This window comes from Lonchura striata, chromosome 1A, assembly GCF_050655825.1.
Source record: "Lonchura striata isolate lonStrDom1 chromosome 1A, ASM5065582v1, whole genome shotgun sequence".
NCBI lineage: Eukaryota > Metazoa > Chordata > Aves > Passeriformes > Estrildidae > Lonchura > Lonchura striata.
The window spans coordinates 76,245,154-76,264,951 of NC_140741.1; the positions used below are offsets into that span (position 1 = coordinate 76,245,154).

Consider the following 19,798-nt stretch of genomic DNA (forward strand, 5'->3'; position numbering starts at 1 on the left):
GGATCCTGCCGGGACACCGGGAGCCGCGGGAGCTGTCCCTGCCAGGGCAGGGTGGCACCGGAGGGGCTCTGGGGTCCCTGACCACCCGAACCGTTCTGGGATTCCCTGAGCTGCTGGGAATGTGCAAATCCCGGGGGGCTTTGGGCAGCCCCCAGGGAACGGGATGGGGTGGGAGCTCAGGGAGCAGATCCCAGGGAAGGGGATGGGGTGGGAGCTCAGGGAGCAGATCCCAGGGAACGGGATGAGGTGGGAGCTCAGGGAGCAGATCCCAGGGAATGGGATAGGGTGGGAGCTCAGGGAGCAGATCCCAGGGAAGGGGATGGGGTGGGAGCTCAGGGAGCAGATCCCAGGGAATGGGATGGGGTGGGAGCTCAGGGAGCAGATCCCAGGGAAGGGGATGGGGTGGGAGCTCAGGGAGCAGATCCCAGGGAACGGGATGAGGTGGGAGCTCAGGGAGCAGATCCCAGGGAATGGGATAGGGTGGGAGCTCAGGGAGCAGATCCCAGGGAATGGGATGGGGTGGGAGCTCAGGGAGCAGATCCCAGGGAAGGGGATGGGGTGGGAGCTCCCAGGGAAGGGGATGGGGTGGGAGCTCAGGGAGCAGATCCCAGGGAATGGGATGGGGTGGGAGCTCAGGGAGCAGATCCCAGGGAACGGGATGAGGTGGGAGCTCAGGGAGCAGATCCCAGGGAACGGGATGGGGTGGGAGCTCAGGGAGCAGATCCCAGGGAATGGGATAGGGTGGGAGCTCAGGGAGCAGATCCCAGGGAACGGGATGGGGTGGGAGCTCAGGGAGCAGATCCCAGGGAATGGGATAGGGTGGGAGCTCAGGGAGCAGATCCCAGGGAATGGGATAGGGTGGGAGCTCAGGGAGCAGATCCCAGGGAACGGGATGGGGTGGGAGCTCAGGGAGCAGATCCCAGGGAAGGGGATGGGGTGGGAGCTCAGGGAGCAGCCCCCAGGGAATCGTCGTAGAAAGCCTTGAGCCCCTCCGGGCTCTGCGGGGAGGCGCTCCGCGCCAGCACGTCCCGGCGGAAGTTCTCCCGCATCCAGCCGTAGACCAGACTGTGCAGGAAGCCCTGCAGGGACACGCTCAGGGCCTGGGGACACAGGGACAGCGGCTCAGGGCTCCAGGTCCCTGCAGGCACAGCCCGGGCAGGCTGGCACAGCACACGGAGGGACTTTCCCCTTGGTGTGGCCAATTAAAGCACACCCAGGCCCTGGGAAGAGCCAAGGGGTGAGATCCCAACCCAAAATCCAGTGGGAACAGCCATGCTGGGCCCAGGGCCGTGTCCTCACCCTGCCCAGGGTGTCCCCAAGGGCTGCCACAGCTCCCACGTGCGATGGGGACAAATGGCCAACCTGGGAGCCCTGGAAAAGGGGCTTTACTCACTGTGGACACGTAGAGGATGAAGAGCGAGGCAGGGCTGATGCTGGTGAAGGAGAGGATGGTGAGGAGGAAGGCTGTGGGTGGGACAGAAGGAATTCCTTGGTGGGGCACCCTCACTGTGACCCTGCGGGGCTGGGGGAGCTGGGGACACCCTCACTGTGACCCTGGGGAAGCTGGGGACACCGTCACTGTGACCCTGGGGAAGCTGGGGACACCCTCACTGTGACCCTGAGGGGCTGGGGACACCCTCACTGTGACCCTGTGGGGCTGGGGGAGCTGGGGACACCCTCACTGTGACCCTGAGGGGCTGGGGGCTTTGGGACACCCTCACTGTGACCCTGGGGAGCTGGGACACCCTCACTGTGACCCTGTGGGGCTGGGGGCTTTGGGACACCCTCACTGTGACCCTGAGGGGCTGGGGACACCCTCACTGTGACCCTGAGGGGCTGGGGACACCCTCACTGTGACCCTGTGGGGCTGGGGGCTTTGGGACACCCTCACTGTGACCCTGGGGAGCTGGAACACCCTCACTGTGACCCTGGGGAAGCTGGGGACACCCTCACTGTGACCCTGCAGGGCTGGGGACACCCTCACTGTGACCCTGGGGAAGCTGGGGGCTTTGGGACACCCTCACTGCGACCCTGGGGAAGCTGGGGACACCCTCACTGTGACCCTGAGGAGCTGGGACACCCTCACTGTGACCCTGAGGGGCTGGGGGCTTTGGGACACCCTCACTGTGACCCTGGGAAAGCTGGGGACACCGTCACTGTGACCCTGCGGGGCTGGGGACACCGTCACTGTGACCCTGCGGGGCTGGGGACACCCTCACTGTGACCCTGCGGGGCTGGGGGCTTTGGGACACCCTCACTGTGACCCTGAGGGGCTGGGGACACCCTCACTGTGACCCTGGGGAAGCTGGGGACACCCTCACTGTGACCCTGCGGGGCTGGGGGCTTTGGGACACCCCCCTGGCCTTGCCTGGCGTCCAGCAGAGCAGGAAAACCAGCTGGAAGTACAGCGAGGCTTTGCTGACGCTGCGGCCGCTCCTGCCCCCGAAGCCGCCGTCCCTGTCCAGGCTCAGCAGCGGCAGCGCCGCGTTCCCCCGGCACCGGAGCCGCACCCGCCGGTACAGGAGCTGGGGGGCGTCCGGGGGTCAGCGGCGCGCTGGGGACCCCCAGTGCCTCCCCCGAGCCGCGACCTCACCGAGCAGCAGCCGAGCACCAGCAGCAGGTACAGCAGGAAGATGATTTTCTCCTCCAGCCCCGCGTTCTTGCCCCCGCCGGACTGGGAGGCAGCGGGAAATGAGCGGGGCCGGGCCAGCGACCCCCGCGGCCCCGGAGCCCCACCTGAGAGCCCACCTGGGAGCAGATGTCCTGGTTCGGGTGGATCAGGAGGAGGCAGCTGCAAGGACAGAGCGGTGCTGGAGGTCCCAAAGCCTCCCCGGAGTCCCGGCAGCGATGCCCCGGGCAGGGCGGGGGCGGAGGGGCCGTACCTGGAGCAGTAAAGGCTGAAGGTGTCGTTGGAGCCGGCCCAGGGCACCACGGGCGCGATGTCGGCGGCGGAGGTGCCGCGGGCGAGCAGCTGCGCCAGGAGAGTCAGCGCCGGCACCAGCCTGGGCAAGGGACGGGTGAGAGCCCGGGCCGGCACCAGCCTGGGCAAGGGACGGGTGGGAGCCCGGGCCGGCACCAGCCTGGGCAAGGAACGGGTGGGAGCCCCGGGCCGGCACCAGCCTGGGGAAGGAACGGGTGGGAGCCCCGGGCCGGCACCAGCCTGGGCAAGGGACGGTGAGAGCCCCGGGCCGGCACCAGCCTGGGCAAGGGACGGGTGAGAGCCCGGGCCGGCACCAGCCTGGGCAAGGGACGGTGAGAGCCCCGGGCCGGCACCAGCCTGGGCAAGGGACGGTGAGAGCCCCGGGCCGGCACCAGCCTGGGCAAGGGACGGTGAGAGCCCCGGGCCGGCCCCGGGAAGGGACGGGTGGGAGCCCCGGGCCGGCCCCGGGAAGGGACGGTGAGTCCCGGGCCGGCACCAGCCTGGAGAAGGGCCGGTGGGAGCCCCGGCCGGCCCCGGGAAGGAACGGGTGGGAGCCCCGGGCCGGCCTCGGGAAGGGCCGGTGGGAGCCCCGGGCGGGCCGGCGGCGGCTCCTACCAGGCCAGGACGTACGGAATTCCCTGCCAGGCGCTCTCCAGGCAGCGGCTCCGCTCCTGCGGGAGAACCGCCGTGAGCCGGGGCTGGAGGGGCGGCCGCAGCTCCGCCAGGACCGGGGAAATCCCGGATTCCCGGGGAAAGGGGCTGCCCCGGATCGCCCCGCTGCTCGCTTGTCCTGTCCCGGCTGTGGCCGGGCGAGGCACGGACCTGCAGCGCTGCCGGGGGCCGGGCTCGCCCCCCGAGCACGGTGCGGTGCGACTCGAACGCGTAAACAGCGACCATGAGGAACGAGACGGCGTAGGAGGTCTGGGAGAGAGGGGCAGAGCAGAGGGAAGGGGAGCGGGCATCCTGCGGTGTCCAGCGCCGCCAGGGCCCCTTCCACCTTCCCTCTGCCCCCGACACCCCCCACTCCCCCTTCCATTCCCTCCTCGTGCTCCACAGCCCGACCCTCGGCAGAGGTTCCTCCCGAGGGGGGGACCCCAGGACAGTGTCCCCAGGACACTGCAGCCGCAGACAGGCCCCAGCTGTCCCCAGCAGCGTCCCCTTACCGTGGTCAGCATCCGCCCGTAGGGACAGGCGGCGTAGGCGGGCACGGAGAGGGGGGCCGGCAGCAGCGGGATGGTTCCCGTGCCCAGCAGCGCCGTGGCACCCAGGAAATCTGCCAGGGCCAGGAGGAACAGGGGGCGCAGCTGGGGACAGGGCACGGCGTTAGCTCTGCTGGCAGCAGCCCCCGGGGCGAGTGCCGCGAGTTGGGCATCCTGCACCTCCTGCTCCCTGCCCGGGGCTTTAAACCCGGTGTTAGCTCGGCTTTGACTCGGGCTTAGCTGGGGCCAGACCCAGCCCTGTGTCCCTGGGAGCTGGTGACACTCACCTGGACATGGCAGCATTGCCAGGAGCCGGTGGCACTCACCTGGATGTGGCAGCAGGGACACTGCCACAGGCCGGTGACACTCACCTGGATGTGGCAGCAGGGACACTGCCACAGGCCGGTGGCACTCACCTGGATGTGGCAGCAGCGCCCCTGCCAGGAGGTGACAGCCAGGACGGATCCGCTGCCCAGGAGGCTGCAGGGGACGGGGCGGGCGATGACCGTCCCGGCAGAGCCGCTGCCACCCGCAGGTGCCAGCCCGGGGCGAGGGACAGGGGACAGGACCCACCTGAGCAGCGCGGCCGGGAGGGTGACGCCCGTCAGCACCAGGACCTGCGGGAGGCAGGGGGGAGCGGGGCCGGCCCGAGCCCCCCACGGGAGTGGGAGGTGGGACCCCGGGCACGGCCGGACTGCGTCCCTCGGCCACCCCTGGCCGGAGCCCAGGAACGGGCGCGGGTGGGGACTGGAGGGGCCGGGGCCGGCTCTGCAGCCCCTCGGCGGTGGCCGCACGCGGCGGGGTTCCCCTGCTCCTTTCGCCCGAGTTTTCCCGCTGGGATCGCCTCCCAAGCTCCCCTCACCCGGGGCTGGGGAGCGCCGAGGAGCCGCGGCCGCGCTGGGAGCGGCTCCCGAGGGCGCCTCCGGAGCCGGGCGGGTCCGGGCCCGGGAGTCCGCCGGGAGCAGCGGGGCAGGAGGCAGGGAAGAGCCGCTCCGGCCCAGGGAAAGCCCTGCCCGGCTGGCACCCCTCCGTGCGGGCCGGTGCCCGAAGCGGCGGCCCAGGCCCCGGCGGGGGGAGCTCCCTCGGGCAGGATTTGCTGGGGTGCGAGCGCAGCGCTCAGCCCAGCCGCTCCCGGCCCTCCGGAGCGCCCCGCACGCTGTACCTGGACGTCCGAGAGAGCCGGCGGCTGTCCCTGCGCTTCGGCCATGGCCGGGCCGCAGCCCGGAGCCCGCCCGGCTCTCCCCGGCCGCAGCCCGGGATGGATGGAGCGAAGCTGGGAGCGGCTCCCGCCGCCGCCGCTGCCCGGACTCGGGACACGGCCACGGCGCAGCCGGAGGAACCTGCCCGGCCGGGGCGGCTGGAGCTTCCCAGAGGAGCAGCAGGAGCTTCCCAGAGGAGCAGGCGGCGCCGTGCCAGCCTCGGGAACGGGGAGGGATCGGCCTCCGGCGTGGGAGAGCCCAAACGAGCGCCCGGATGCCCCTGGGCACACCGGGAATGAGGGCACAGCGCTGGGAGAACAGCCGGGAGCTCCTTGTGCTGCTGGAGAGCCCAGAGTGCACAGAGCTGCTGCAGGGCTGGAGCCCCGCAGATCCCAGGGATGCAGGCTGGGAGAGCTGGGGGGGCTCACCTGGAGAGGAGAAGGATCCAGGGAGAGCTCAGAGCCCTGGCAGGGCCTGGAGGGGCTCCAGGAGAGCTGCAGAGGGACTGGGGACAAGGATGGAGGGACAGGACACAGGGAATGGCTCCCACTGCCAGAGGGCAGCCATGGATGGGAGATTGGGAATGAGGAATTCCTGGCTGGGCTGGGATTGCCAGAGCAGCTGGGGCTGCCCCTGGATCCCTGGCAGTGCCCAAGGCCAGGCTGGACACTGGGGCTGGAGCAGCCTGGGGCAGTGGGAGGTGTCCCTGCCAGGGCAGGGGTGGCACTGGGGGGGGTTTGGGGTCCCTTCCCACCCAGCCCATCCTGGGATTCTCAGTGCCAGACTCCTCTGCATCCACTCAGCTGCCACACCACGACTGCAGGTGCAGGAATGAACCATTCCTGTTCTCACACTGCCAGGAATCTCAGGAAATCAAGGGATTTAACAATTTTGTGATAATTTTAACCCAAGGATGTTCCAACATCCACCAAAAATCCCCAAGCAATGCCCATCCCACCCCCAGGAGCCAGCAGAGTTCCCACAAACATTTTACCTTTATTTCAGGGATACTGGCTGAAGGGAGAGAGGGAAAAAGGAGGGAGGAATGTGGAGGAGGGTCTGAGGGAAGAAGGGAGCAGGAGGGAGAGGGGCTGGAGGGGAGCAGAGGAAGGAATGGCACTGGGAGCTGCAGGAGGGTGACAGTGACACGGAGCTGGGCACCCCTGGAGATGCTCCCCCTCAGCAGCTCCCTCATCTTCCTCTGCCAGGAACAGACAGAGGGCACCGGGACGGATCTGGGTCCTCCCAGCCGGGTCCCACCTTGTCCCTCCTCTCCGAGCTGGAATCCACCTTGTCCCTCCTCTCCCAGCTGGAATCCACCTTGTCCCTCCTCTCCCAGCCGGGTCCCACACTGATTCCCTGCTCCAAGCTGTGGCCAGAGGGACAACAGGGATCCATCCCCTCAGCCTGAGCAGCGAAGCCACAGCAGGACGAGGCTCCACCTCCCTCTGGAGTTGTGGGAATGGCTCCAGGGAAAGAGTTGGAGCCATCGCTGCCACTCCAGAGGCACCCCTTGATTCAACACTTCCAAACTGGGAGCAGGGACTGGGCTCTCCCCTGGCTGAGCCAGCACTTTGTCCTTCAGCAGCGTTTCAAGCATTCCTGGGACAAACTCTCCCCTCAGGGCAGCACCTGGGTCCTGCTGCTCCGGGTGGGAGCATCCCTGGATGCAGGGAAATCCCCCAGCTGTGTCCCCCTCCCAGCAGGGACAGGCTCTGCCCTGTCCCAGCACGTTTTCCCTGAGGATTTTATTGAGGAGAAATTGGCACCGAGGGCTGCACTGGCCAGAGCAGAATCCAGGGAGGTTGGCTGCTGACGGGACCAGGACAGACAAGGAGGAATGGAGAGAAATTCCACGTCCCTGTCCTTGTCCCTGGCAGTGCCAGGAGTGGCCGATCCTTCCCAAGGCTCTCTGGCAGTGCAGCACCACGAGCTGCTCCCAGACCTGCTCTTGACTCGGCTCCAAGACCTCTTGGGTGTTAATCCAGACCCATCCCTGTCTCTGGGCCGAGCTTCAGCAGCCAGGATTCAATTCCAAATGCGGGGCAGGAAAACAACACCCTCAGGATGGGAATCATCCACAGGGAGATCCTTTCTCCTTCCTAGAACCCCTGATAACCCAGAGAGGATCCCTGGGAAGGAAGGAGAGCCCGAGCCCCTGGATGAGCCTGGAGCTGCATCCACTGGTTAAATCAGGCTCTGGAAAAGAACCTTAGAGGGAAATGCTCAAGATTTCCTGCTCTGAGCCCCATCTTCCCAAGCCTTCCTGGCCTGGTGCTATTTTAGCTCCACCTAAAGTGCTTCCCACCTTCCCTTTCATCTCCTGAGTCACCAGCCTGGCTGGAGCTTGAAGATCCAAGTGAACTCCACTTGATGCCACGCCTGGCAGGTAGGGATTGTTTTTAAATCATCTTTAGAAAACCTCGGCATCTTCAATTCCACGCTTTCAGATCAAGTCCCAACTCGGAGCAAATTCCCACCACGGAGGCTTTGGGGCTGGAAAAGCTGGCACAACCCCACTGCAAATTAGTGCCAAAAAAACCAAACGGAGCCCAAATCCTGGAGAGACCCAGGCGTGGCTGGGATGAGGTTTTAGTCAGTGCTCGGGAAGGAGCTCTTTGGGAAAAGGGAATAAAATCCACCCCTCATCTCTTGCCATAGAGCCACCAGGAGCCGTGGGCCGAGCTCTTGGCGATGCTCAGCTTCTCCTCGGGGCTGAAGTGCAGGATGGCCAGGATGGCTGTGAGCGTCTGCTGCCGGCCCCGCGCGTCCGGCAGCGTCAGGAACCGGTACACCACGTTCTTCAGGTACTCCAGGTTGGCCCCTTCCCTGCTCTTATCCCGGCAGTTCTTCTGGATCTCGTCCCGCAGCGCCGCCACCTCCTCCCGGTGCTTGTCCTCCTCGGCCAGGGCGCGGCCCCGCAGCTGGTGCAGCTGCACCTCCAGCCGGTGCTTGTGCTTGCGCAGCGCCGCGATCTCCACCTCCTTGCGCGCCAGCTGCTCGGCGTACAGGAAGAAGGTGGGCTCGGAGCCGGAGCACGGCTGCAGCGCCTGCGGCAGGATCTCCGAGGAATCCCGGCCGGGAGCGTCCCCGGGGCCGGCAGCGTCCCCGGGGCCGCCGTCCCCGGGCCGGCTCCTGGGGCCGTGGGGCGGCGCCGGGGCGCGGAGCTGCTCCAGCTCCCGGTCCTTCTCGGCCAGCACGGCCAGCGCCCGGTCCCGCTGCTTGTGCATCTCCTCCTCCAGCCGCAGCGCCCGCTCCCGGAACTGCAGCTGGCAGCGCTCCAGCTCCTGCCGGTGCAGCTGCTGCAGCTGCGACAGCTCCTGCTGCTTGGCCTCCAGCTCCTGCCGGTGCCGCTTCTCCGTCTCGTCCGCGGCCAGCTGCAGCAGCGCGTGCTTGTCCTGGAGCTCCGCCAGCTGCTCCCGTGCCTCCTCCAGCTCCTTGGCCAGGCCCATGTCCTTGGTGGCCTTGCTCTTCAGCACCTGCTGCGCCCTCACCTTGTAGCGCTCGAACTCCTCCTTGAGCTGCCTCAGCTCCTGCTGGCAGTGCCCGCCCGAGGCCTTGTCCCCGTTGCCGTCCCCGCCGCCCGGGGGCTGCTCCGGCTCCCGCGGCTCCTCCGCCTCCGGCCCCGCCGGGCCCTTCCCGGCCGCCGCCTGCAGGAGCTTCTGCAGCTTCTCCATCTTCTCCTTGAGCGCGCCCACGTCCAGGGTGGCCTCCTCCACGGCGACCTCGCCCAGGGAGCGGCTGGAGGCGGCGATGGCCAAGGTCTTGTTCTCCAGGTCCAGCTGCACAATGCGGTCCTTGAGCCTCTGGATGGTGCCCTGGTCCCTCTGCTTGGCCTTCTCGTAGGTGCCCAGCAGCTCGGACACCTGGGACACCTGGGCCTCCAGCTCGGCCACGCGCCGCTCCTCCTGCTGCGAGCGCTGCCGCAGCTGCTCCTCGGCCTGGGCTGTCTGCGGGGACACGGCGGGGTTACAGCACGTGGGGACACGTGGGGACTCACCTGGGGTCACACGGGGCCCCTCCTGTGCTCCGAACCAACACGGGGCCCTCCCCACCCCAGGAGCCCTGCCTGGACACCTCCCTGTCCTGGCTTTTCAGGGGTTTGTGCTTGGAATCCTGGAATGGGTTGGGTGGGAAGGGACCCCAGAGCCGCTCCATGACTGCCATGCAGGGACACCTCCCACTGCCCCAGGCTGCTCCAGCCCCAGTGTCCAGCCTGGCCTTGGGCATTCCAGGGATCCAGGGGCAGCCCCAGTTACTCTGGGCACCCTGTGCCATTTATTTTGAACCTCCTGGAATCTGAAGGATTGGGAAGGGGAATTTGACTCCAGCCCCACTCCCTGGATACATCCCACACAGAGCTGCTCCCCAGGATTATCATCCCATCAATCCGCGATGGGACGCTTTGGATTCCGAGAGACTGGGAGAGGGGATTTGGCTCCCGCAGCCCCAAACCTCGCCCCAGCTCCTGCACACCACCCTCATTCCCAGGCAGCAATCACCTTCTTCATCTCCTGCACCAGCTGCAGCTGGAAGTGGTTCTTGAGGGCGGCCATCTCCTCCTGCAGCTCCCGGATCCGCGGGTCCGCCCTCCCGCTCTCCTCGCGCGCGTCCTGCAGCTCCCTGCGCAGCTCCTCCAGCTCGTGGCTCAGCCGCCGGCCGTGCTGCTCGTGGCCCGGGGCTCGCTCGGCGGCGCGGCGCGCGGCGCGCTCGGCGCGCAGCAGCTCCTGCAGCTCGCGCAGCATCAGCCCGTGGTCGGCCTGCTCGCTCTCGCGCTCGCGCTGCTGCGCGGCCAGGCGGGCGCGGGTCTCGGCCAGCTGCTCCCGCAGCCGCCGCAGCTCGGCGTCCCGCCGCTCCGCCTCGTCCCGCGCCCGCCCCGCCGCCTCCTCCAGCTCCTGCTTCATCTGCCGCCGCTCCGCCTGGTACGACGCCTCCATGCGCGACTTCTCCCGCGTCACCGTGGCCAGCGCGCCCGTCAGCGTGGCCAGCTGCGCCTTCAGCTGCTGCAGGCGCCGCTCGGGCTCGCCCGGCGAGCCGCCCTCCGAGCCGCCCGGCTCCTCGGCTCTCTGGGAAGCGCCGCCCGCGGGTTTGTCCTCCTCGTCCCCCCCGGCACCGGTCAGGCCGGCCGCGGCGTCCGCGCTGGCGGCCGTCCCCGCGCTGTCCTCGCTGTGCTCCGAGCTCCGGTCGTCCGGGGAGTCCCCAGCCCCGGGCGGGGGCACCGCGAGGTCCCCGTCGTGGGACGCGGAGAGCACCTTCAGGCTGGCTTCCAGCGCCTCCTTCTCCTTCAGGAGGCTCTTGTAGGCCTGGACCACGTCCTTGAGGCGCGCCTGGAAGCGCAGGAGCTGCTGCTTCTGCGTCTCGATGGTCTCCAGCAGCTCCTTCCTGCTGGGGCCGCCCCCGAAGTTCATCCCGAACTTCTCCATGGCGGGGGGATCTGGGGGGGAAGCAGGGCAAGGAGAAAAGGCACCTTTGGCACGGGCAGGAGCATCGCCCTGGGCCCACCAGGACACCAAAGGGGCAGCAAACAGCACAGACACCACCCCGAACCCCCCGGCACCCACATCCCGGCCAGCCCAGGGCTCCCATCCCGACCCCCTCGAGACCCCCATCCTGAGCCCGCCAGGACATGACCCGGACCCCCGGGACACTCCTCTGGACCCCCGTGCAGGACCCCCATCCTGATCCCTCATCCTGACCCCGGACACCATTCCAACCCCCGGCACCTCCCGGACCGCCCTGGGCCCTCCACTGTCACCGCCTCGGGACCACCAGAGCCACCGCGACCCCCGGACACCACCCGGGCCCCTCACCGGCACCCCCGGGACCATCCTGCCTCCTGCCCGGATCCCTCCGGACTCCCGGTACCCGCCATCCTCACCCCCGGTACCCGCCATCCTCACCCCCGGTACCCGCAGCTCTCACCCCCGGTACCCGCCATCCTCACCCCCGGTACCCGCCATCCTCACCCCCGGTACCCGCCATCCTCACCCCCCGGTACCCGCCATCCTCACCCCCCGGTACCCGCCATCCTCACCGCCCGGTACCCGCCATCCTCACCGCCCGGTACCCGCAGCCCTCACCCCCGGTACCCGCAGCCCTCACCCCCGGTACCCGCCATCCTCACCCCCCGGTACCCGCAGTCCTCACCCCCGGTACCCGCCATCCTCACCCCCCGGTACCCGCCATCCTCACCCCCGGTACCCGCAGCTCTCACCCCCGGTATCCACCATCCTCACCCCCGGTACCCGCCATCCTCACCGCCCGGTACCCTCCATCCTCACCGCCGGTACCCGCCATCCTCACCGCCGGTACCCGCCATCCTCACCGCCCGGTATCCGCCATCCTCACCCCCGGTATCCGCCATCCTCACCGCCCGGTACCCGCCATCCTCACCCCCGGTACCCGCAGCCCTCACCCCCGGTACCCGCCATCCTCACCCCCGGTACCCGCCATCCTCACCCCCGGTACCCGCAGCCCTCACCCCGGTACCCGCCATCCTCACCCCCGGTACCCGCAGCCCTCACCCCCGGTACCCGCAGCCCTCACCCCCGGTACCCGCCATCCTCACCCCCGGTACCCGCCATCCTCACCCCCGGTACCCGCAGCCCTCACCCCCCGGTACCCGCAGCCCTCACCCCCGGTGCCCGGGCCCCCCTCACCTCCGGCCGGTTCCGCCGCGCCGCCACTTCCGCCGGAAGCTGCCGCGGGGGCGGGGCAAACGGATCCGTTACCGGGGGGCGGTTCACGCCCCTCGTAAGGCGGTTTGTGGGCGTGGCCCACGGGAGGACACGGGGTACACGGGGGGACACGGAGTGACACGGGAAGAATACGGAGGGACACGGGGGACACGGGGGGATACCGGGGGACACGGGGGGACACGGAGTGACACGGGAAGAATACGGAAGGACACGGGGGACACGGGGGGATACCGGGGGACACGGGGGGACACGGAGTGACACGGGAAGAATACGGAGGGACACGGGGGACACGGGGGGACACGGCGGGGCGGGGCCGTGCGCGCGCCGCTCGGGTGTGGGCGGGGTCTCCCGCGCGGCGGGGGCGTGGCCGGTCGGTGGGGGCGTGGCCGGGCGGTGGGGGCGTGGCCGGGCGTCGGGGGCGTGGTCTGTTGGCGCGGGGCGTGGCCTGGGCGCCGATGGACAGCCGTGTCCCCAAGGGGCGTGGTCAGTAATGAGGGCGTGGCCAGAGCGGGGGCGTGGCCTTCGGCCCCGCACCGCAGAGTGGTGACAGCCGGGTGGCCCTGTACCTCCGTGTGTCCCCTCGTGTCCCCCCGTGGCCCCACGTGTCCCCTGGAGTGCCCCGTGGCCCCCCGTGTCCTCCCGTGTCCTCCTGTGTCCCCTCATGTCCTCCTGTGTCCCCTTGTGTTCTCCCCGTTTCCCCCCGTGTCCCCCCGTGTCCCCCCGTGTTCCCCGTGTCCCCCTGTGTCCTCCCATGTTCCCCCCGTGTCCCCCCGTGTCCCTCCCGGTGTCCCCTGGAGTGCCCCGTGTCCTCCCGTATCCCCCCGTGTCCCCCCGTGTCCCCCCGTGTCCCCCGTATCCCCCCGTGTCCCCCCGTGTTCCCCGTGTCCCCCGTGTCCCCCCGTGTCGCCCTCAGTGCCCGCCATCCGCGGGGGTCGCGGCGGGCGGGCCAGAGCCCCGGCAGGGAGGTGACCCCGAGGGTGTCTCCGCCGGGAGCGCGGAGCGGGCCGAGCGGTGTCCCGGAGCGCCGAGCGGTGTCCCGGAGCGATGAGCGGTGTCCCGGAGCGGGCCGAGCGGTGTCCCGGAGCGATGAGCGGTGTCCCGGAGCGGACCGAGCGGTGTCGCGGCCCCTCCCGTGCCGTCCCCACGGCGGCCGCGGTCCCCCCAGCCCCTGCAGCCCCTCTCCAAGCGGGTGTCCCCTCTGGGGACGGCCCGGAGGAGCATCCTGGCGCTCCACACCCCCCGGTAACGATGGGGAGCAGCCACAGCGCCCTCGGCTCTGTCCGAGCCAGCCCGGGCAGCGCCGCCTCAGCCGGGCCCGGTCCCCCTGTCCCCCGCGGGAGGGAGCCGGGGGTGCTCCCGGTGCGGCCGGAATCGCCCGGAGCCGCCGGGAGGAACGGAACTCGAGCTGCTCCAGCGTCCGTCAGCCCGGCCCTGCTCTGTCCCTGCCCAGGGGCTCCACAGAGAGCCCGGGACAAAACTTTGTCACCCGTTTGTGCATTCTGAGCCGACAAAGAAGTCAATGTTCATTGCTTCTAAATGACATTAAAACCTCTTTCATTAATTAGCGTTCTGTCTTCTACTGGTTACTGAATTATTCCTTGGGCAGGGACACCTCCCACTGTCCCAGGCTGCTCCAGCCCCAGTGTCCAGCCTGGCCTTGGGCACTGCCAGGGATCCAGGGGCAGCCCCAGCTGCTCTGGCAATCCCAGCCCAGCCAGGAATTCCTCATTCCCAATCTCCCATCCCTGGCTGCCCTCTGGCAGTGGGAGCCATTCCCTGTGTCCTGTCCCTCCATCCTTGTCCCCAGCCCCTCTGCAGCTCTCCTGGAGCCCCTCCAGGTCCTGCCAGGGCTCTGAGCTCTCACCCCCAGCACCCCCAAATCCTTCTCCCAGGGCTGCTCCAGCTGCTCATGCCCAGCCCGGTGCCGGGCGGGTCTGACCCCATGCTGGTGCTCTGGGTGCTGCCCCCAGACCATTCCACATTCCACTCTGTGACACCGAGCTGCCCCGACCCATGGAACCGACCCTCTGTGACATCAGCCCAGCCTGGTGGCACCGTGGGCACTGCCAGGGCCGCGGGTGGCACCAGAGGTGACAGTTCTGCTCCGCCTCTGCCACCTGCAGCGATGGCTTTGCTGGGGCTGCTCCTCCTGCTGGCCCTGGCCGGGCCCGTGTGGACCACCTGGGACACCTGCAGGTCAGGGGGGCTCGGGGACACTCGGGGGCTTCCCTGGCACAGCCTGGGCACAGAGGAGCCCCTCGGGGTCCCTGTCCCTGCTGTCCCCGAGCAGGGCAGTGATGGCTCTGTGCTTCCAGAGGCACCTGCGGGCTCCGGCCCTTGGCTTCCGACCGCAGCTCTTCAGTTCTCGACTACGACTCCGTGACTTCTGCTGCTGACCTGTCCCACGTTGTGGCTGGCACGGGTGTCCAGCCAGGGGCCTGGCCCGGCATTGTCAGCATCCAGGCCACCTGGGAGAACGGCACGTGGCACATGTGCTCGGGTGTCCTCCTCAGCTCCCAGTGGGTGCTCACGGTCGCACACTGCTTCGCCAGGGCCGGGTAAGAAACAGCAGGGACAGAGATGTCCCTGGGGCAGGGCAGGTGCCCAGCTCACAGCACCACGTGCCACTTCCCTGCCCGCCTTGGGAAGCAGAAGGCCGGGAAATGCTGGGCTGCTGCAGCCCGTGGCTCTGCTCCCTGTCACCCCTCTGTCCATCTGCTCCCTGTCACCCCTCTGTCATCTGCTCCCTGTCACCCCTCTGTCCATCTGCTCCCTGTCACCCCTCTGTCATCTGCTCCCTGTCACCCCTCTGTCCATCTTTCTCTCTGTCACCCCTCTGTCCATCTGCTCCCCAGGGGCATCTCCAGGTGGGAAGTGGTGATGGGGGTTTCGGATCTGAGCCAGCCGGGCCCCGAGGCTGAGGTGAGACACATCCAGAGGCTCCTGGTGCACCAGCACTACGTGCCTGCCACAGCCAGGAATGACATCGCCCTGGTGGAGCTGGACCGGCCCGTGGAGTGCAGTGACTACATCCAGCTGGGCTGCGTGCCCGACGCCTCCATCAGGGTCTTGGAGCTGAAATCCTGCTACATCGCCGGCTGGAACTTTGCCAGAGGTGAGCTCCCAATGGGATGTGTACTCCGAGGGTGAGCTGGGCACTCCGAGGATACAGACTGGGCACCCTGGGGACATGGACTGGGCACAGACAGGGACACAGACTGGGCACAGACAAGGATACAGACCAGGCACCCCGGGGACACGGACTGGGCACCCCGGGGACATGGACTGGGCACCCCAGGGACACGGACTGGGCACAGACAGGGACACGAACTGGGCACAGACAGGGACACGGACTGGGCACAGACAGGGTCCAGCTGCAGGACGTCAGCGGGGCCGGGCTCGGAGCAGCCCAGGCTGGGGAAGGAGTCCCTGCCAAGATGGGGCATGGAACGGAATGAGCTGTAAGGTCCCTGCTCACCCAAACCATTCCTGCTGGCCCTGTGAAGCCTCAGGAGAGATGGGTCTGGCTCCTCCCCAGGCCAACAGCAGGGACACAGCTGGGAACATCGCTGCGTGGGGAAGGGGCAGGGACACAGCTGGGCACATCGCTGCGTGGGGAAGGGGCAGGGACACAGCTGGGAACATCGCTGTGTGGGGAAGGGGCAGGGACACAGCTGGGCAGCATTGCCTCGTGGGGAAGGGGCAGGGACACAGCTGGGCACATCGCTGCGTGGGGAAGGGGCAGGGACACAGCTGGGCACATCGCTGCCTGGGGAAGGGGCAGGGACACAGCTGGGCAGCATTGCCTCGTGGGGAAGGGGCAGGGACACAGCTGGGCACATCGCTGCCTCGGGAAGGGGCAGGGACAGGCCCGGGAAGGGGAGGGGATGGGTACTGAGCTGCTGGCAGCTCATTCCCACGGTTCTGGGATCAGGCATGGTTCTGCGGGAGTCCAAGGTCCACCTCATCCACACGGAGATCTGCAACAGCAGCCGGTGGTACGGGGGGGCCGTTCATGCTGACAACCTGTGTGCTGGGTACCCGCAGGGCGGCATCGACACCTGCCAGGTAGGAGCCCCCCCACAGCCCAGTCTGTGCCCTCTCCACCCCTCCCCTCCCCACCCGCGGGTCCCTGTCCTATGTCCCCTTGTCCCCAAGGCCTGTTCCTGCCCACAAAGCCCATCCAGTGCCCTCAGCAGACCCAAAGTGCAGGTGTGACCCTGGAACATCTGTCTTCTTCACATCTGGGACCCATGTGCAGAGATGGGAGAGCCCCTGACCCTGAATGAGGACCTGGCAGGGACTGGGGGAGAGGAGCCAGCCCGGGGCTGTCGGCAGCCCCCACAGTCCCTGAGCCATCTCTCCTGGCACAGGGGGACAGCGGGAATCCCCTCGTCTGCAAGGACAACAGAGCTGACTACTACTGGCTGGTGGGGTTGAACAGCTGGGGAAGAGGCTGTGACAGAGCCAGGCGCCCCGGGATCTACACCTCCACTCAGCACTTCTACAACTGGATCCTCATCCAGACGGGCCTGAGCCCAGCTGACATCACCGGTTCAGCACCGGAGCCGAACTGCGCCCCGACTCCTAAGCCAGAGGTCACCACGGCTTCGGCGCAGACCCCGACGCCAGGGCTGGAACAAGAGCCAGGGACAAAGCCAACGCCAGCGCCAGGGCCGACACCAGAGCTGGTGCCCGTGCTAGAGCCAGTGCCAGAGCGGGTGCCAGTGACAGAGATGACGCCAGAGCCGACTCCAGGGCCGGAGCCGGTAACAAAACCAACGCCAGAGCCGACGTCAGCGCCACAGCCAAGCCCGGAGCCGGTGCCGGTGCCGGAACCAACGCCAGTGCCAGTGCCAGAGCCGACAGGAGAGACAGTGCCAGAGGCAACGACAGAACCGGCGACGAAGCCAACACCAGAGCCAGCACCAGTGCCAATGCCAGAGCCGAAGCCAGTGCCAGAGCCAACGCCAGAGCTGGTGCCAGAGCCATCACCCGAGCCAGCCACCCCCCTGGGGCCCGAGCATCCAGTGCCAACCCCGGCACCGGCCCCGGACCGGCTCCTGGTGATCTCGGTGTCGTACCAGAGCCTGCTGCAGTTCTGTAACCTGCTCAGGGATTTCCTGCAGTTCCTGAGGGACCAGCTGGGCTGAGCGCAGCCCGGCGGGCGCAGCCCCGGCTGCAGAGCGCGGCCCGGCCCGCTCCGTCCCTGCCGCCCCTCCCCTGCCGCCCCGAGCCGCAGTCCGTTCTTTGTTGAAATAACGCTGTTCGTGCTCCCACACCGCGGTGTGCATTGAAATAACGCCGTTCGTGCTCCCACACCGCGGGCTCTGCGCCGTTCCGCCGCCGGGCAGGGCCAGGAGGGCCGGGCGGGAGAACGAGCGGGGCTGGCCCGGTTCGGGAGGAGCCCGGGAGGAGCCAGGGCGGAGTGGGAAAAGCGCTTTAATAACCGAGCGGCCCGGGAACGGAGCAGCCCCGAGCCCCGAGGGATGCGCAGGTACGGGAGGTGCCACCCTGAGCTGCTGCGGCCACCCAGGGGTGTCCCCTCTGTCACCAGCTCGTGTCTCTGAGGCTGCCGGGACCCCGACCCCACTGCCCCCGCTGTGCCCTGGGTCCCGGGTGGGATCCGGGACGTTCCCTCTGCTCCAGCGGGGTCGCGGCTCCCAGGAGCTGTCCTGGCTCTGGGAAGGGGCTGGAGCGTGGGGACCCTCCCGGAACGGGTCAGGGATCCTGGATTCCGTGATCCATCAGCCTCTGGAGGCCGTTTAGGGACCTGCCGCGGGCTGGCCCGGCCCCTGCTGCCTCCGCAGCCCGCCCTGCAGGGATATCCGCAATTCCCGGCTCGGAGCCCCCCGTCCTGCAGGGCCCCCCAGGGCCGGGACAGCCCGGGCCGTGGGGCTGGCACCGGGGGCTCAGCGGGGCTGCGGGCCCCAGGCTGGCAGCGGGGTGAGCCCGGGGGGCAGCAGGGCGAAGGGGGGGATCTCCAGGGGCTGCCAGGGCGCTGGAGCGGGGGTCCCGCCGGGAGCCAGACCTGCGGGACGGACACGGGGCTCAGGCACGGCCCGCCGGGCCCTGGGAGGGGACACCCAGGGACCGCCAGCCCCGGAGCGCGGGGGTCCCTCCCCCGCGGGCAGCTCCCGCGGCCGGGCCGGCCCCTCGTACCGCAGCAAGCGTCGTCCCAGGCGCAGGGCCCGGAGGCGCAGAGGTGCAGCGGGGCCGGGGGGCGCGGGTGGGCGGCGAGGCCGTGCAGGGGCTGCCCCGAGCCCGCGGCCGCGTCCGGGAGGGGCTGCGTGGGGACCAGAGAGGGCCATGTCCCGGGCGTCCCGGGGCTGCTCCGGACCGCGGGGACCGGCAAGGGTCGGGGCGCTCCGGACAGGGCTCCCCACGGCAGCGCGGGCTGCGGGGGCTGCCCGAGCTGCTTGGGGTGTCCCCAGCACCCCGGAGCGGCCGCGTCCTACCCGTGCGGCGGCTGCGGCGGCGGGACCGACGGCGGCCGGGATCCAGTCGCACCAGGAGCCTGCAGGGCACGGGCGGGACAAGGTCCTGGCTCGGGCACCGCGCGGGCCCCAGCCCCGGTTCACCGGGAGCGGCCGTGTCCTCTCCCCAGCTCCCAGCGGGGCTCTGGGAAGCGACCCCCGGTGTCCCGGCGCCAAACGTCAGCCGCGCTCCCTCCCAGGGGCGCCCCTGGGGCCCGCGTCCCGTCCCCTGGGTGCCCGGGCTGTCACCTGCGCCGCCAGCCTCCAGCTGCCGCTTGCTCTCCCGGCGCCACTTGGCTCGGCGGTTCGAGAACCAGACCTGCGGAGAGGGCGGGACTGAGGCCGCCCCCCGCCCGTCCCACCCCCGCGCCCCCCGGCACAGCTCCGAGCCCCGGGACACGGGTGGGACACGGGCAGAGAAGGGGGCTCCACCCCGGGCACGGGCGCGGGCGTGGGCAAAAGAACGCCCGTGTCCTGGTCCCACGCATGCACCGGGCACGGGCGTGGGCAAAAGAACGCCCGTGTCCTGGTCCCACGCATGCACCGGGCACGGGCAGAGCGAAGGCTTTGGTTCTGGGCATCGGAACGGTCTTGATCCCAAGCGTGGACCTGGACAGGGACAAGGGGCTCCATGCCGGGAACGGGCACGGTCCTGGGCAGAGGAAGGCTTTGATCCCACACCTTCCCCACCTCATGGGGGGAGCACACCGTGTGCTCTGCCGTGCCGCGGGGTGCCCAGGCAGCGCTGCCCTGGCACGGGGGGCTCGCTGCTGGCACGGCCTGGACACCCAGAGGCTGGGCAGGGGCACAGGGATGTGGCTCTGGAGCTGCTGCGAGGAACGTGTGAGGGGCGTGTGCCAGGTGTGCCATGAAGTGTGCCATGAAATGTGCCATGAAATGTGCCATGGAGAGAGCCCCGAGCCCGGACAAAGCCAGCCCTGGGGAGTCACTGCCACCACCCGGAGCCCGTCCCGGTGCCACGCTTTGGAGCTTTGGAGCTGTCCCCGAGGGCTCGCTGTCCCCTGGCCCGGCGGCCCCGGTCCCGCGGCCCCTCCGGGCCCCTCCGGGCCGCTCCGCCAGCGGGACGCGGCCGTTCGGGGCGAGGGGGCCCCTCTTACCCTGACGGTGCTGTCGGGGAGCTGCGTGGCCGCGGCCAGGCTCTGCCGGGTGCGGCTGTCCGGGTACTGCCCCCTCCGGAACTCTGCAAGGGCACCGGGCCGGGCTGGGTCCGGTCCGGCCGGGTCGGGCCAGCCAGCCCCGGCACCCGGGCAGGAGATGCCGGGACGTGTCTGCAGCCAGGCCGCGG

The 19,798-nt window shown here is 69.3% G+C and overlaps 3 protein-coding genes across 6 annotated transcripts; 1 reads left to right on the top strand and 2 right to left on the bottom strand.

Annotated features, from left to right (window-relative positions):
* Nucleotides 1-813: 813 nt before the first annotated feature.
* On the bottom strand, nt 814-4,545 carry LOC116184375 (uncharacterized). 2 transcript variants are annotated; one of them, XM_085569466.1, is made up of 9 exons: nt 4,084-4,545; nt 3,743-3,841; nt 3,536-3,591; nt 2,883-3,002; nt 2,749-2,791; nt 2,594-2,674; nt 2,369-2,525; nt 1,394-1,464; nt 814-1,100 (listed from the first exon to the last, which is right to left on the bottom strand). In XM_085569466.1, exons 1-9 carry the CDS (start codon nt 4,420-4,422, stop codon nt 945-947), a joined length of 1,122 nt encoding a protein of 373 aa, XP_085425592.1. In that variant the 5' UTR covers nt 4,423-4,545; the 3' UTR covers nt 814-944. The 2 variants fall into 2 exon arrangements, with proteins under 2 accessions (XP_085425592.1, XP_085425591.1); XM_085569465.1 differs by having other exon boundaries at nt 966-1,464.
* Nucleotides 4,546-6,294: 1,749 nt separating this feature from the next.
* Nucleotides 6,295-12,277, bottom strand: GCC1 (GRIP and coiled-coil domain containing 1). 3 transcript variants are annotated; one of them, XR_014952083.1, is made up of 4 exons: nt 11,978-12,277; nt 9,821-10,752; nt 6,639-9,268; nt 6,295-6,608 (listed from the first exon to the last, which is right to left on the bottom strand). XR_014952083.1 is itself a non-coding variant. In XM_021546366.3 (3 exons), exons 2-3 carry the CDS (start codon nt 10,739-10,741, stop codon nt 7,964-7,966), a joined length of 2,226 nt encoding a protein of 741 aa, XP_021402041.2. In that variant the 5' UTR covers nt 10,742-10,752; nt 11,978-12,277; the 3' UTR covers nt 6,295-7,963. The 3 variants fall into 3 exon arrangements, 2 of the variants coding, with proteins under 2 accessions (XP_021402041.2, XP_085425590.1); XM_021546366.3 differs by having other exon boundaries at nt 6,295-9,268; XM_085569464.1 differs by lacking the exon at nt 11,978-12,277 and having other exon boundaries at nt 6,295-9,268; nt 9,821-11,208.
* A 1,864-nt stretch (nt 12,278-14,141) lies between these two features.
* On the top strand, nt 14,142-17,897 carry LOC110479258 (acrosin). Its single transcript, XM_085569757.1, has 5 exons — nt 14,142-14,212; nt 14,332-14,574; nt 14,872-15,131; nt 15,951-16,053; nt 16,317-17,897. The coding sequence occupies exons 1-5, from the start codon at nt 14,142-14,144 to the stop codon at nt 17,167-17,169; spliced, it is 1,530 nt and encodes a 509-aa protein (XP_085425883.1). The 3' UTR covers nt 17,170-17,897.
* The last annotated feature ends 1,901 nt before the right edge of the window (nt 17,898-19,798 follow it).

Bases quoted from the DNA above. Each gene is read 5' to 3' on its own strand.
- LOC116184375 (XM_085569465.1), bottom strand. From the start codon at position 4,422: ATGCTGCCATGTCCAGGTGAGTGTCACCAGCTCCCAGGGACACAGGGC. The intron at 2,792-2,882 runs GTACGGCCCCTC...CTGTCCTTGCAG, and splicing joins TTCAGCCTTTACTGCTCCAG to CTGCCTCCTCCTGATCCACC. The intron at 2,675-2,748 runs GTGGGCTCTCAG...GCTGCCTCCCAG, and splicing joins ACCAGGACATCTGCTCCCAG to TCCGGCGGGGGCAAGAACGC.
- GCC1 (XM_085569464.1), bottom strand. From the start codon at position 10,946: ATGTCCTGGCGGGCTCAGGATGGGGGTCTCGAGGGGGTCGGGATGGGA. The intron at 9,269-9,820 runs GTGATTGCTGCC...GTGTCCCCGCAG, and splicing joins TGGTGCAGGAGATGAAGAAG to ACAGCCCAGGCCGAGGAGCA.
- LOC110479258 (XM_085569757.1), top strand. From the start codon at position 14,142: ATGGCTTTGCTGGGGCTGCTCCTCCTGCTGGCCCTGGCCGGGCCCGTG. The intron at 14,575-14,871 runs GTAAGAAACAGC...TCTGCTCCCCAG, and splicing joins CACTGCTTCGCCAGGGCCGG to GGGCATCTCCAGGTGGGAAG. The intron at 15,132-15,950 runs GTGAGCTCCCAA...TTCTGGGATCAG, and splicing joins CGGCTGGAACTTTGCCAGAG to GCATGGTTCTGCGGGAGTCC.